This window comes from Poecilia latipinna, unplaced genomic scaffold, assembly GCF_001443285.1.
Source record: "Poecilia latipinna isolate Pla-1442-1.1 unplaced genomic scaffold, P_latipinna-1.0 Scaffold2105, whole genome shotgun sequence".
Classification (NCBI taxonomy): domain Eukaryota; kingdom Metazoa; phylum Chordata; class Actinopteri; order Cyprinodontiformes; family Poeciliidae; genus Poecilia; species Poecilia latipinna.
In genome coordinates this window covers 129459-145966 of record NW_015114721.1, presented here as the reverse complement: position 1 = coordinate 145966, position 16508 = coordinate 129459, and the positions used below count along the sequence as shown (strand labels likewise).

At 42.6% G+C, this 16508-nt stretch overlaps 1 protein-coding gene across 4 annotated transcripts in view; it reads left to right on the top strand.

Moving 5' to 3' along the window:
* The first annotated feature begins 686 nt into the window (after window positions 1-686).
* myo15aa (myosin XVAa) overlaps window positions 687-16508 on the top strand; it is a 49852-nt gene continuing 34030 nt past the window's right edge. For 2 of the 4 annotated variants that reach the window (XM_015017116.1, XM_015017114.1), the window contains exons 1-17: window positions 688-6791; window positions 7098-7180; window positions 7306-7369; window positions 8158-8267; window positions 8611-8685; window positions 9963-10053; window positions 10199-10204; window positions 11340-11443; window positions 11533-11596; window positions 11679-11792; window positions 11880-12041; window positions 12714-12827; window positions 14616-14674; window positions 14755-14878; window positions 15704-15799; window positions 15999-16130; window positions 16216-16341. In XM_015017116.1, the coding sequence (XP_014872602.1) occupies window positions 1338-6791; window positions 7098-7180; window positions 7306-7369; window positions 8158-8267; window positions 8611-8685; window positions 9963-10053; window positions 10199-10204; window positions 11340-11443; window positions 11533-11596; window positions 11679-11792; window positions 11880-12041; window positions 12714-12827; window positions 14616-14674; window positions 14755-14878; window positions 15704-15799; window positions 15999-16130; window positions 16216-16341 (6978 nt within the window). In that variant the 5' untranslated portion in view covers window positions 688-1337. Of the gene's footprint in view, window positions 6792-7097; window positions 7181-7305; window positions 7370-8157; window positions 8268-8610; window positions 8686-9962; window positions 10054-10198; window positions 10205-11339; window positions 11444-11532; window positions 11597-11678; window positions 11793-11879; window positions 12042-12713; window positions 12828-14615; window positions 14675-14754; window positions 14879-15703; window positions 15800-15998; window positions 16131-16215; window positions 16342-16508 lie in introns of all 4 variants that reach the window. The other 2 variants (XM_015017115.1, XM_015017117.1) reach the window with 2 other exon arrangements.

The following is a 16508-nucleotide window of genomic DNA, read 5'->3' as shown; positions in this document are numbered from 1 at the left end:
ATTGGCAACTATTATCTATTATATGTCTGTGAACTCCACTGACTATAGGGTATTACATTTGCAGCAATGTAATAAATGATTACATTGCAATTATATTTTCATACAATGCTATACTAATTTCTTTTTTTTTTTTGCATAGCTAATTTATTATATAAATCCTTTATATCTTCATGCGCGACAGTTGTGGCCTCTACATGCATTATTGGTATAAGCTGATAGCGTTGGATGGATGAGCGTTGTGTCATACATCGTCATTCCCGGCTGTGATCCGTCCTGCTACTGATGGGCATCTTTTGGCTCCAAGTACCTTTGCCGCTCAGACACAGTTTAGCAACAGCTCAACCAGCGTGCATTATTCATACAGAAGTGAACCAGTAGATATGGTTACACCAAGATAGTACACTTGCTATATTAAGGTGCCCTTTGCGGCTTTAAAAGGCAACGCTCACTCAGATTGCACATGCAGGTGAAGGCAAACAGAACATGGGCTTCGTTTCTGATTGCAGATGCATTGAAAAAAAAAAATGCGACAAGATGTGAGATCCGACAGAAACGTTAGAATGAGGGTTTCAGTAACCAGAGAGAGACACAGAGGGTTGCAGGAGGTCACAAAGGCAAGCTGACGTGGATGTGGGAGGATACGGCCACAGATAAAACACACATGGACACGCGGTCTAAAACAAAGAGGACACCGAGGCTCACACCACTGCACTCACCCTTGCTCTCCTTGTCAGAGGGACTTGCTGCCAAAGTTGGTGCGGCCGCCACCATGAGGATTCCCTGCCGGGCTTACGGACCGGATTTACAATGAACATTAGACAAAGGACTACACTGACTCTGTCATTGGAATGGCAGGATAATTTATTCATTGTGTGACCCTGGGAGGTTACTTACAAACACATAAAAGAGCAGGATCTTACATCGGATACTACTTTTGTTTTTGAAAAAGAGATGCATTTTACACTTCAAACCACAAATGGATTAAACTAGAAACTTTTCTGGACAAATTTCTTCCTTGTTAAACTTATACAACTCTTTTTTTTTTTTTGACAACTGAAGGAGAACCGTAACACGAGTGAGCACAGATGGCTGAGATTTCGACTCCATTACTAGATTGTGTTTTAACAGAAAGTGGCTGGGGTTCGTCTGAGGGTACTTTACAGAACAACTGACCTGGGAGAGAGGGTATTTCAAAGGTTTTCAAACTTGTGATGGATTGAGAAGCAAATGGAAGGATGTTAACGCTGTTAAAGCCCATCAACTTTTTTATACTCACCCACTTTTCCAGTACTTTTGGGAACTTCTTCGTCTAATTTGGAAGGATCTGAGAAGGTACCATGGCTCCAAAGAAAGGTGACTCAAAATCAGCTGCTAAGAAAGGCAAGCCAGAGGAGCCAAAGAAGGGGGGAAAAGAAGACAAGAAGGGAACAAAAGATGACAAAAAAGGTGGAAAAAAGGCTGCTGAGCCACCGGCAAAGGGTAAGGGGAAAGATGACGGGAAGAAGGGAAAAGGAAAGAAACCTGTCAGTGAGTCAGAAGAAGGTTCAGAAGAAGAAGAAGAGGAGGTTATGTCTGAGGAACAGGAAAGTGGTGACAGTGAAGAAGAGGTAGTAACCAAGAAGGCAGCCAAGGGAGATAAGGGAAAAGGCAAGGCAGCTCTAAAAGGAGCATCCAAAGCTATGGCTATGAAACCTAAACGCGGTTCCCCTGATGATGAGGAAGACGAAGGCGATCCAAAGAGAAAACCACAAGTGAAAAAAGGCATGGATGCAGTAAATCTAAAGCAGATGAGTGATCTCAAAGGAGCTTCTAAGAGCATGATGGGCTTGGCTGCAGAGGGTCAAAAGAAGAACTTAGTTAAAAAAGTAGACGCAACAGCTCACCTTAAAGGAGCCTCCAAAGCCTTGTCAAGTATTGCTGGGAAGTCCTCTCCTTTTAGCCTGCCTTCTAAACAAGCTGACAAGGCAAAACCAAAGAGAAACCTTAAAAGCACCTCTCGCCTCTTTCTACGACTTTCCAAAAAAAAGAAACCCTCTTCTGGCGGTAAACCTCTTCTTGGTAACAGCAAGCTTTTTGCTGGTTTTGGGGGGAAATCTGGCTCTGCTGACAAAAAGCCTGGTCTGTCTGGTTTCAGTTTGTTTAACAAGAAAGACGATGCCTCTAAAGAAACTGCATCTAAAAAAACACTGAATCTATCCAACTTGGGAAATAAGGGTAATAAAATGGCATCAGAGGCAAAGGGATTAGGAGGGAAGTTCAAAGGGATGTTTGGCAAAAAGAAAGAGGGACAGGGATTTAAGAGTAAAAGCTGGATGGTTGGTAGGATGGCTGCAGCAACTAACTGGTTGACAGGTAGGTTCCTGTCTTCTATGGGTCATGGCCAGCATGGGGGGCGGGCAGGGCGACGGGCAAAAAAGAACCTATCCTTTGCTAGCAGGGATACCAGAGGGGGACAGACACATTATCACAATGGGGCCTATGAATACGATGATAATTATGGATATGAAGAAGACTACCATAACAGGTGGGGACCACAAAACTATGAAAGGCAACCATTTGACTACGACCAAAGTGATCCCTATGGTGAGCAGTTATACTATGATGATGATGATGAGTGGGAGGATGAGTATGGTTACTATGATGATGAGGGCAACTTTTATTATGACGATGAGCTTTACTATGATGATGATGTAGATAACTATGGTTACCCATATGGTTATTATGATGATGAATATGAAGACTACAATGGCCACGATGGGGCAGAGTATTACTATGGGGAAGATGGGTTTCTGTACTCTGTAGAGCCAGACCCATATAGTTATTATGATGATACCATGTATGGGTTTCATGACTCATATTACCCTGAACAATATGTGGATTACTTTGACCACAACATGGCTTCTAACTATGGTATGCCAAACCCATATGAGATAATGAGCAACACCTATGATGCAGTCCCAGGAATATATAATGACCCAATGCTTGCATATGCGCAAGGTGCTCAAATGTACAACCCTTATCAGCAACAGGTCACTATGAATCCTGGACTGAATCTGGCTGAGACAGGACAGCTATTTGGACAGGAGCAGTTTTCCTCCCCTGTATCTGAACCATTTCCACCTGAACAGTTCAGAGTCCCTAGGCCCCAAGTTATGTTGTTTGGAAAAGAGAGACTAGAGGTTCAAACTTTGCCACCACCTTCTCTTCATACTCAACCCTCTCCCCAAATGTTTCCTTCTACCAATCCATCCTTGGCTCTCAATAATCAGGAGATTCTGTCAGATGTGCAATTTGAACAACCCATCCCAGCATACCTTTCTGCACAGTCTCCTTTGCCCATTGACATGAATCAACAACTTCCCGCCATTCCTCTTGGAGATCCTATCTTTCCAACAGCTGTGATCAATCATCAAGAGTACCTTCCTTCTCATCAGCTAACTAATGTCCCTTTTACTGTTCCTCCTAACTACGTGTCCCCGCCTCCTTTACCCCCTCAATTTTCCTCCCAGGTTTACCAAGCACCTCTACCACAGGAGTCACAAATGTTTCAGCTGGGGCAAATTACACCTGGAGCCCTGCAAATGCAGCAACCAGTGTATTCACCACTTCATTCACCAATGGTCTCCCCAGTGCCAGTCCGAAAAATGGGTCCCCTTCTCTCTCCACAGATGTTAAGACCGGGATCACAAAGGGTACGAGGGCCTCCTTCAACTCACTTCTCACCACATCCAATGGACTTCAAATCAGGCTTTCAGTCGGACCCTTACATTTCTCCTCGCCTACATAGACACACTCACCGGGCCTCAATGGTAAGTCAACGGCCCACAACCCCAGTTGAATGGCAGAGAACATCAAGCCCCCCTTCTTCTCCACCGCACTATAGGAGAGGGATGTCAGTAAGAACTCAACCATCCTTGAAACAAGAAAGAAGGGGAATTGGGTTGCGCAGGGGTCCCTCCACTATCAGACCCCATTCTCCACTTTCTAGTCCTCTGGCTTCACCACGAGCATCACTAAGAAAAAGACAAAGTCCACCTTCTTCCCCAAGATTGTCTTTCAGGCAGCAACCTCCTCCAGATGCAGTTCATCTGCCCCCTGTGAGACCACATTTGTTTAAAGGAAGAAAACAAACATCTATGATGAGGCGATCTCCTTCTCCACCTCTTCCTTCTCCACAAAGGCGGAGTCCAATTCAGCCTGAAGCTTCCCGTTCTCCACCAAAGTCTTTCCGGCCTGCTTCTCCCCATCATGCCCCCTCCCCTTCACCATCACGGGTCTCTGCTCAACCCCTTCCAACCCGCTCCTCTACCCGCAGGCTGAGAGGAGGTCCTGGAGTGAGAAGCCATGTCCCTATGGGAGCTGTGAAACCCTCACCAGCTAATCCCTATTTACAAAGACGCAGTAGACTTGGACCTCCTGTAACTCAGCAAGTAGCCCCTTTTAGGTCATCTATACATAGAGGCCCTGCCTCTCCTACAGGAGAAATGGGTTCTGGAACAACCATGCTAGCTAGATCAAGCTCTCGGCCTGCAGGTTTAAGGGAAACCAAACGAGCTGGTAGTGTCCAAGGAGCCTTCCACAGACCTGTGGGTCGTGGACAGCCTTTAGTACGAATGCCCAGAAACCAACCATCTCTTCAATCAAGGCAGTCATTCAGAGCTTCTCCAGCAGTGCCCCCATTCTCTCCCCAGCCATCTTTAAAACAGAGTGGTCCTGTTTCTCCACAGCCATCGATCCGAAGGCTCCAGAGTAGACCCCATTCTCCACAACCCCTGCCACATAGATCTCCTCTGCCCTCCCGTGCCGCTTCTCCCATGTACCATATGTCTCACCCAGCTTCTCCCTTACCTCATCGATCAGTAAGACCCCACAGTCTGGGGCCAGCTTCCTTTCAGCCTCCTGTACCTCAGTCTAATCTTACTCATGGTGTCCACCTACCATCACAGGGGATTACTCAGCATAACTACACATTAATGGACCCAGGTCCATCTCCCATGCTTACCAATGCCTTACCAGGTTCTCATGTTCTCCCTCAACAACTACCACAATCCCCTAATTTGGGACGTACACTCCATAATCCTTATTTGCAAAATGCTGGCATTACAACACCTTTGCAAAGGATCCCTTCTCCCATGCCAGGAATGCAAGGGGATGAATCAATCATTGCACAAGAGACCCAGATGGTAAACCCATATGGCCCTCAGGGTATATCCACTGCTTTGATGCAGAATTCTCGCTTGCGCACCGCCTCATTTTCATCTCCTCTACAGCACAGTGCCAATCTCCATACAACTGTCCTGCCCCCTTCATATCCCCCCCAAACAGCAGCATCTCTACCCTCTTCTCCTCTTACTTCTCCACACTTGTCCTCCGCTATGCTTACCTCTCAGCTACGTAATGCTTCCTTTACATCTCCTTTTCAGCAACACCTATCTCCAGCTTCAGCATCACCAGCTCCAGCTTCGATCACACCACCACAAGGAAGTGTTAGAGGTAGCTCCCCACTTTTCTCTGGAGGACTGCAAACTTCCCAGATTCAAGGGTCAATGTTCAAGCTTCCAAGTGGTACTTTGGCAATGTCTAAGGGTCCTGTGGAAGTTACAGGTACAAATGACCTTGGAGTTGGTGCTGGTAATGGAAGGCTTTCCCCCTCGTTGCTCTCCAATGCTCTTCAGAACCCACATCTACGTCAAGCCACATACAGACTACCTGATGGCTCATTGGTCACCAGAAATGAACCTGCTGAACTCGCTCCGGGTCCTTCCCCCATGTCTTCCTCTATGTTGTCCTCTGCCTTGTTAAACTCTAATGTGCGTAAAGCTACATACAGGTTGCCAGATGGAACTTTGGTCACGAGAAATGAGCCAGCCCCTGTGTCTTCCTCCCCCATGCTCTCCTCAGCCATTCTCAATTCAAATGTCCGAAAGGCCTCTTATCGACTACCAGATGGATCATTTCTTACACGTCCAGGAGAGAATGTGGAGACCGCTGAGAATGCAACCTCTTCACTTGGACTGTCCAGTGCTCTGATGAACACAAACCTTCGCAAGGCAAAGTTTCAACTCCCAGAAGGATCGTCTCTGTTTTCAAAAAATCAGCCTCAAAGTCCTACAAGCCCTCTTCTTTCTGGTGCTTTGCTAAACAGCAACATCCGCTGTGCTTCATACAATCTCCCAGACACATCATTATTGAAGCAACATGGTACTGCTAATACTCCTGAGCAACGTTCACTCGACCTCTCTAATGCTCTCCGCAACCAGAACCTCCGGTCTTCAACCTACCGCTTGCCAGATGGAACACTCATGACACGCCCCCAGGCTGCTTCTTCACCTCAATCACTTGACCTGTCCAAGGCATTATCAAAGAACCCAAACCTTCGTGGAGCAAATTATCGTCTCCCTGAAGGTAATATCATGACACGGCTTGGGGCCCCCAGTGCTCCACAACCCCTTAACCTTTCTGGTGCTTTACGGAAATCTCACCTACAGGGGGCTTCTTTTCGCCTTCCTTCATATGCTGTGGTATCACCACATGTCCAAGGAGCTGGAGCTGAACAGCACTGGGCACAAGGTTCAGGAGCTGACGTCATGCAAGAAGATCCAGATGTTTGGGGGGCAGAGAGGGTTCTCCCTCATGGGACAGTGGAGAACCTCAACAAGTGGTCAATGTACGGAGATGGAGAATTTCCTGAACACCCCCAGAGTCTAATGAGACAAAGACCTGAAGGGGAGGGACCAGGGCAGTGGAATCTGAACAGAGAGGGGGAACCTCAGGGGCAATGGTATGACAAGGTAATAATCTAGAATGTTATAACAAATGCTGCCATACTATAATTACATAAAACAGCAATTATTTCCTGCATGATATCAGTGAAGCAGGAAGACAAGCATTGGTTGAAGGGCTTGCTGAAGATGAAAATACAATTTAAGGAAGGATTTGCAAATCAGTCTAACATTACTGATGGGTGGTAAACCACAAGTCAGGAGAAAAAAGTAAATTCAAATTTTTTTCTTCAGCAAAGTGTCCATATTTGTCAAATGCAGGCCTGTGTTCTTACTTGATGTCCTGATTTCTGTCTGTATACACTTGAATTATAGATGTACTCGATCAGAAGCATGCCCACAATCACTCACCGGGACTTCAGGGAGGAAGACGGTGTGGAAGACATGACTCAGTTAGAGTAAGTTTTCACTCAGACATAAAATGGGGCAAAAATGTAAAAACCTTCCACTCTGACATTAAGCAGTGTCAAACAACAAATACTGAGAAAACCTAAAAGATAAACATGCTTTCCATTTTTTTTAGAGAGATGCATGAGGGCGCTGTTTTGCTGAATTTAAGGAGAAGGTTTGACAGACAGCTTATTTATGTAAGTACTGACTAAAAAGTGCTATAATTTTTTTGACTGCATAAAGATTTAAAAAAAAATTTTGCTTGTTTTTGCATTTTCTTTTACATGTTTCTGGGCCTGTCACAATAATCAATAGATCAATTAATCATATGATAAAATAAAACAAACTCAATAATTTCCAATCTCGTGATTTATTGTTTTTCTTATTCTACCAAAAACTCAATGATAAAAGTTTTCAGTCTGGAGTTTTGGTCTCAACTAAATCTTTTTGGAGACTTCATAATTAATTTAATTTGCTGTTTCTGTTGTTTTGTTGATTTATTTTGGATATTTAGAATATCTATCAGTCCCTGTGTTAAATGCTCATTAGAATTTAAAGTTTATTGATCTTCGAAAATGTGTCCTTGCCATTATTGTCATTATATTATAGGCAAATTGTCTCAAAATAACAATGTTATTGTTTATTTGTTTATCGCGATAACTTCTGGGACAATTTATCGTCAACAAACATTAGTTATTGTGACAGGCCTTCATTTTCAGATCAGATCATCAAACAGATTTTAAGATCAGACAGTAATAACCAGAGTCTGAGTGAAAAACCAAACCATGCAAACCTGGTTTTATTGGAAAATGTAATTAAATTTTCTTTATCTAATGATGTGACAAGACAAAAAAATAAATAAATAAATCAGTAAAGGGTCCAGGGTACATTCTTTTATTCACAGGACTATTTAAATCTCTGTATTCAGTTGTCTAAGTTTGTTTCACTTCCATTACTTATGTCGCTCTTTACTCATCTCATCCAGACATACATAGGTAGCATACTGGTGTCTGTGAATCCCTACAAGATGTACAACATTTATGGAACTGACGTTGTGCTGCTGTACAAAGGTCGTGCTCTGGGAGAACACCCTCCGTAAGTAAAGTCTGCTCATAGCAAGTATGCAAAATAAAAACAAAAGGCAAGGATTTTCCAGTATGCTTGCAGTACAGATTGTGACTGTTCCAAGAACAAACTTTTTCTTTAAAATATATGACAAAAAACATATTGGAACATAATGGGAATCTGATCTCTGCAAAAAGGTAAAAGTGTGGACAGGAGTCATCTCCCAAGTTCCTCCTTAATGCAGTTGAGTTGGAGAAGCTTCTGGCTGAAAACATAAAAAAAAAGAAGAAATAATCTGGTGCTTTTTGTTTATTTCTGATTTCACATGTGCTCAGTTAGTTGACATTTTTACCTCTGCCTTTTTGTCTCACAGGCATTTGTTTGCCATAGCAAATGCTGCTTACTCCAAAATGATGGATGCCAAAGAAAACCAGGTCATAATAATCAGGTAGGAAATGTGTTCGCTTCTTTCTCTTTAAACAGTGATATTCACTATAAACAAATTAATGGTCTTTTGTGACCTAAATCTAATTAAGAGTCTGTGGCAAAGCTTGAAAATCGTTCTGTACACAAGCTTTCTATAGGAGGGGCCAATTTGGAGAGGTTTTCTATTGGGCTACTTACTCATACGCTTTTCAGATTATTTTTATGTAAAAACAAAAAAAAAAAAGGTAACAATTATGGAACATTTTGCTCCCACTTCACAACTATACACCTATTTGTGTTGATCTAGCAACAAAAAACAAAAATCCCAATAAAATGCATTCGTAATGTAATACAATATTAAAAAAGGTTTAACATTTTTGAAGGTAAATCCCATTTAGAAACTATGGAAGTGCTTTGCTATTTTATGCACAGATGCTTGGATGTATGAGGATTTGTGTTTGTGAAGAAATGAACAGAAATTAGCATCTGACAATAAAAAAAGACCTCTCACACGACTTGAACACTTTAGCCATATTTGGAAGGAGACACCTGTAAGGGAAGCCCAACAAGGTCTGGGCCAGGAGCAGATTGTCTTTCAGAGGTCTGAATCTTTGTGTGTGGACCATTAGTTTGTGTGTGTGTCTGTGTGTGTGTGTGTGTGTGTGTGTGTGTGTGTCAGTGAGTGCGTGTCAAGGGCTAACTGAGGTCTAGTGTTCAGTGACCATTAATGGCCTGATTCTTAGCCAGGCAGGCTGCGAGCTGAAACCTTATGCTGGAAAGTTGTGAAGGTGCCATACTCCCTTAAACACACAAAACACACACCGTTCTACCGTCCGCCGGCGTGGCCTGCATAATGGTGGCACTTAGTGCTAATGCCTTGGCAGTGGCACTGCACTGGATGTTTGTGTGGATGTGTTGGCCTGGCTGCATGTGAGAGACTGTTTCGGATACTTTAATTTAAACGTGGAATTGAGTCTTTGCCTAGATGAAGTCTTCATGTAACTTAGTCAATTAAGCCAAACGCTTAGCGAGCACCAACAGGGCGATAATGAGAATCAAATAACTGAAGTGTTTAAGTAAAGAAAAAGCTCTTTGTGTTTTGGGGAGATTTGTGTTTTATCCCGCAAGGACAGCAGGACTACTATTAGGGGTCTCAGTTTGATGACCACTAATTAGTTACCTTGCTAACTAAATATTTAGTGTTCAGTTTTGTCTTTAAAAGCCTGTTAAGTATATATTATGCACCTATTAAAGAGTCTTTAAAAAGTTAATGGGTGGTGGATTGTCGGTGTGTTTCAGTGGGGAGAGTGGGTCTGGAAAAACGGAGGCCACCAAACTCGTGCTTCGCTACCTGGCTGCAATAGATCACAATTCAAATCCTGTGCAACAGGTATGAACACACATCCTGACCTGCACAAACTGATACTGATATACTTTGATAAACCAAATTATGTGGATGTGTAATCCCTCTCTCCATGTGTTTGTCTCCTCTTTTTTTATTTTTTTTTATCTATGATGGCTTTTCATGAGGAAAGATTGAGGTAGTCATCCTTTTACCACTCATCTTACCTTCTGTTAATTAGGATTTAAATATGTGATGTGTTGTTAGTGTCTTTGTTTTAGTAATCCTACTTGAAGACTAACAACATTTTCAGTGACTGTTACAGCGGCTTGTGTTTATTTCTCTTCTTTTACACTTTGAAGCGTAAAGGTCTTGATGTACATCTTATTGAGATTTTTTTTTTCCCCTTTGCTTTGTTTAACCACAAGTCCTCTTCCTGATTTCTGGGTAGTTTGATAACCTCAAACGTAAAAACTCCAGGACATTTTTGCAAATTTAAGATTTTTGGGATAGAGTTTTCAGAATAATTTGTAGTTTTTGCATTTTTGTAAACAATCTATACTTATCTGAGTAAACTAACTTAGATATTCATGAAAGTTTGACTTCTGTTTCTTCACATTCTCTTGATAACCAATTGTAGAAAAGCACAGCTCTTATATGTGCTAGTGCTACTGCATTTACACAACTGCTTATCAGTATTGGTTAATATTGACCAATCAACCCTTTCATGCATGAAATATCCTTTGTGTCAGGATTTTTTTTATTTTTTTATTTTTTCTTAAGGGATAAAAAAGGGTAGGAAAAAAATTAAAAAAATGTATTTTAATTACTTTTTTTAGGTGATCAATTGTAATTTTCTCCAAATTCAAAGTTGTTATTTGAAAAATACATCAGTAGTATTGTTCTTTAGTGGTTATCTGATGTCACAATATGTTTTTTTTTTTTTTAACCTTCAAGAGTCGTCTACAGTAGAAGGAGGGACCGGGTCGGTCGGCATGCTTTTTGTCTGTCGGCCATATTGGATTTAACAAAAATAATTTCTTGCATTTGCAGCTGATGGCCAGTAGTTGGTAGTGTATTTTATGATGCATTATTGTCCACTTCAGTGGTCTGTGTGCATTTATAGCATAAAAACCACTGTAGTGACCACTATGCATGAAAGGGTTAACACTGCTTGATCTCATTCAACAGTCCAACAAGTGACGGACATGTTTGATTTTGAACGGCGTGCAGAAATGTTAGCTGACAGAGTTTCAGTGTGTGTGTGTGTGTGTGTGTTTCTATGTGCCTGTGATCAAAGTGTGTGACTTGCTTTGTGTTTGAACCCCTGGTAGATCCTTGAGGCGGCGCCTCTGCTGGAATCCTTCGGAAATGCCAAAACTGTGCGAAACAATAATTCTAGCCGCTTTGGGAAATACATAGAGGTCTACCTGGAGGAGTGAGTACGGAAGAGAAATTTTGATTCTTCAACTCCTTTGTAATTCTACTTATGTGTTATTATTCCCCCCGCTGTATTTGTTTGTCTAGTGGTATAATCAGTGGTGCCATAACCTCTCAGTATCTGCTGGAAAAGTCCCGCATTGTCTTCCAGGTAACTTCTGACGCAGCCACAGCAGCATGATGTTTTTATGTAGTTAGCTGTCTGTGGAATGACCTGTTGATGTCTCCATCAGGCCAAAGATGAGAGGAACTATCACATCTTCTACGAGATGCTGGCAGGTCTTCCTTCTCAGCAGAAACAGGCTTTCTACCTGCAAGATGCTGAAACCTACTATTACCTCAACCAGGTATAACGCAGAGAGCAGCGCAGCGTCTTCCTCACCGATCGTTTCATCCAGCTCGCTCTTCAGTTTAAACTCTGTCTCTGGATAAAGGGAGGGGACTATTTGATACGAGGAAAGAGCGATGCAGATGATTTCCGCCGTTTGCTCTCTGCCATGGAGATCCTTCACTTCACCCCCGAGGACCAGTCGGCCATCTTTAGAGTCCTCGCGTCCATACTGCACCTGGGCAACGTTTACTTTCAGAAACATGAGGTAATACCCCAGCTTGATGACCTATTTTGCAGTTATCACCCTCTCTGCATTTTGTATGTACTTACTTTTTAAATTACTTTGTTTTAATCCAAACGAGTCTGTTAGAAACAACTGTATTTCAGCTTTATGACACATGGGATTAACTCTTGCTATAGTCATCAATAGAACATCGATTGGAAAGATGTTGCCGCCGTTAAACTGACATTAAGCTGCGAGTTGGAGAGTAAACACGATTATTAAAAGATGACTGGGTGATTTTCAAAGATTACTTGAAATGTATGAATCAATTTCCATCTGATATGAAATGATGTTGACATGTCACTTAAATCCTCCTCTGCTTTTAAATGACAATCAGACTCCGTGTTGCGTTCACGGTCCCCGTTCTCGTCCTCAGACTCGGATTTCAAACGTTCTGAACTTTCCAGTTGAGCTCGTCGTGATTCAAAGCAGATTTAGGGATAAATGACACTCCGGAGTCTCCAACAAAAGGCAGTAACCGGGTGTTTATTTAAGTCGAAACATTTGGGATGACTTGCAGAAATAAATTATGAAATTTAATTTTTATTTTATTTACTTGCAAGCTCGTCTTCAGCTAAACTCCTTCCACATTTAGGGTTGATTTCCCTGCAGTGATTTCTCAACACATTTTCCCTTTTCCTTGCTGCGCTGGAGGCCGATGGCCAGGAGGTGGCGTCAGTGGTGAGCGCGCAGGAGATCAGGGTGGTGGCAGAGCTGCTGCAGATCTCACCAGAAGGACTACAGAAAGCCATTACGTACAAAGTCACGGTCAGTGTCAAAACAGGTTGAATTTTCTGTTTAAGAAGTCCGTATTTTATTCCCGAATGTGTTAGAGATGATATGTCCTCCTCCTTTCCTTGTAGTTTTGATGTCACTTTCTGACATCTTGCCTCCTCTGAAGGAGACTGACTGGTTCATGCGGCAGCAGCCTTGTTGTCTTGCTTACACAGGTGTGGTGACAATGAAAGCATTGTAATGGCTCCAGTGTCCTTTACACAGACACAATTAGAGGCATGTGTGTCAATACACACACACACGCGCATAGACACACATGGAAAATAGACGACAGAAACTAAGTGCTGTCACTGATCCACTCCCATTGTTGTCCACCTGGTTTCCTTTGTTCTGTTTTTTCAGCATTTTCACAATTAATTTCTTTGCTATGCACAATCAAGAGGATAATTGAGAAGGGAGAAATTTATTTTGTATTTATTTTTAAATATCTAAAAAGATTGGGTTTTATTTGTGCTCTGTATTCCCTGAACAAGACTTTATCTGGTATGTCTCGACCAGTGTAGAGACATTTTTCTTTTTGCAATTCTTCTCTGCAAAGTAGCTCAAAGCAAAGTCAGATTACCTGTGAACGTCAACTATTAAAGTGTTGCTCCAGATCCTCGGCTGGATTATGTCTGGACTTTGACTGGGCCGTTTGACCACATCACATTACTTTGATCTAAACGATGTCGCTGTAGCTAAATAGTTTTTACATTTCATTGATGCGCCTCACCATCCTGAATCAAAACAGATACCACGCAACCAGTCACCCCTCCTCCACCCCATGAAACACAAACAGTACCAAGATGCTAATAAATAATTTATAAATAGACACTTAAACCTTCTAAGAGGAGATTTTGTCCAGACTTTCTTTTTATGCCTCATCCATAACCACACGAGCAAAACATGGAAGAAAAGTCGCATTTTGTCTTTCACTTGAGTCTTTCTAAGTGCTTCTCTGAGAAATTTGAAGTCCACTCATGTCAAAATCTCCACAGATAGTTTCAGATAATAGGAAGAAGTCTGATTTTGTTTTCCCTTGCAGTAAAGTAAAAGTTAAAGCACTTTTCTTCTTTGCTCCAGGTAGATCCTCAGGTAGAAGCTTCCACCTTCTGTCACTGTGGAGCCAAACAAAAGTTAGAGATATGAGGCAAACTCTCCCATCCCCTTACGCTTGTAGGGGAAAATCCATGCTTTATTCTTTTTCACTTGCACATTGGATCCATGAGCCAAATCATGTGGAAAAAAATCCGAAATGTTTAGTCAAAAATAAAGGCTTTCCCACCAGCCAGCCTAGTTTATCCAATCCGACCGACTTGTAATCCTCCAAAGAAGGAAGTGATGGTGGCGAGAGGGAGAAATCTTACGTCCGCCACATGCTTATATACACAACAAAAGAGCCTTTTGCATTATTCAAATTCTGATTACAAAGGTACGCATGTAACGGGAGAGGAGTCAGCGCTACCGGCTCCTTCCTCTGGCTGGATTTGTGCGCACATCGAGAGGCTGTGTGTGTGTGTGTGCTGGTCAAGTGGATTTTTGGCAAAGGAAGCTCTCGAATCTCAAAGCACTCTTTATCTGCCGAGTCGATGAGGTGGCAAGTAGAAGTGAGGCGGAAGAGCAAACAAGAAGCAAAGTGTGTGATGGAGACGAGGAGGAGGGAATGCTAAAAAAAAAAAAAAAAAGTGGGAGAATAAATGCAGTAAAATAGTGTCCACAAAATGTTGAAGTTAACATTTGCATGTCCCTAAATGGGAATTATTGTTCGGTTTTCTGCCACAGGAGACAATGAGGGACAAAATCTACAGCCCTTTGAGTGTGGAAAATGCTGTTGATGCCAGGTGAGAGAAAATAGGTGACAAGACCTGGCAGTTCACACATAAGCCCCTCCTGACTGTAGAAATTCATTTCGACTTTTTAGAGATGCCGTTGCCAAGATCCTGTACTCGCTCATCTTCCACTGGTTAACCGAGAGGATCAACGCTCAGGTGTACCCTCGCCAACACAGCCTCTCCATCTCCATTCTGGACATCTATGGGTTTGAGGTAGGCAAGTGTTGCAGATTTTGGATTCTGTTGGCGGAGAATTAAATAAAAAAACTGTCAGGAGTTTTGCCTAATTTTCCTCTGCCGAGGGCGAAGGCGGTCGTCGCAGTACGGCAGAACTGAGCTTGTTCTGTTACACACATGGTCGCCACACAGATTTCGTGGGAAAAAAAAGAAAAAAAACAACGTGATGACTCTGATCACAGGAAGTAGCAGCCTGAATTTAGCACAATAGGTCGCTTGTTTTGGATCCTGTTATCGCACCAGGCAGACGGTTTCCAGAAGCCATAAATTCAGGGCAGGCTGTGCATAACTCCCAGGTCTAAATGACCTGGGAGTATTGTGTCCCATCAGACACAATATGATTAAAAATACTAAACTGAAGAGTTATTACATAGACTTGTGTATTTGTGACTTGTGTATTTATTCTCTTGTCGTAGCTCATTGATATATATTAAAAAATAGCCACACGGGTTAAGAAATCAAGGCTTTGCTAACAATTAGGATAGTTTCTTTGTAAGTAAAAATCTCATGTTTTGTAACTAAAGGTTTTTAGATAATCTATACAGTGTAGAATATATTACTTGACTAACTTTGCTTATTCTAAAGTGATCTCAATGTAAAAAAAAAAAAAAGATATAACGGTTTAAGGGTTTGTTCAAGTTTTGGGGAACCTGCAGCTCATTCAGCACACCGGTCTGCAGAACCGCGAACCGCTCTCTGACTTTCCTGTGCTCAACTTTAGAGAGATCAGATCCTAAACAATCGTCCGATCGGGAAGATCACACCTGAAGAATCACCTGCTGTGTGTGTTTGTGGCGACAGGATCTGGCCTTCAACAGCTTCGAGCAGCTCTGCATTAATTATGCAAACGAGTACCTGCAGTTCTTCTTCAACAGGATCGTGTTCAGGGAGGAACTGGTGAGTTGGCGTCGTGCCTGCGGAGTGGCTCGGTTTCACGCACGCACGCACGCACGCACGCACGCACACACACACAGACACACACACACACACACACAGACTTCCCGAGAAACTTGGGATCTCGCAGAAAGCAGCGACCGCATGTGCAGAGACGTAAAACGGATCCCCGTCTGAAACGTGTGTGTGATCCCTCTTGCAGGAGGAGTACAGCAGAGAGCAGATCCCGTGGCAGGACATCACGTTCAGCGACAACCAGCCCTGCATCGACATCATCGCCGCTAAGCCTCATGGGATACTGAGGATTCTGGACGACCAGAGCTGTTTCCCCCAGGTGAGGAGCGTCGCGCCGCCGTGTGCAAAATGTGCAAAATATATACAAATGACCTTAAGTGTGAGTCGTGCTAATTTGTTGCCAGGCAACAGACCACACTTTTCTGCAAAAGTGTCACTATCACCACGGACACAATCCGCTGTACGTGAAGCCAAAGATGCCGCTCCCAGAGTTCACCATCAAGCACTTTGCTGGTCGGGTCACCTACCAGGTACTCAGCCGCTCGTAGCTCATCTGGTAGATATTTCAAACCAAAATTATGTATTTTTAAAAAAAAACCTTCAGCAATCAAACCACTTGAGCTTTTTTTTTTTTTTTTTTTTTTTTTCCCCCCAAACTTTTTTTTTTTTTTCACCAAAAAATAAACTTTCTCAAAAA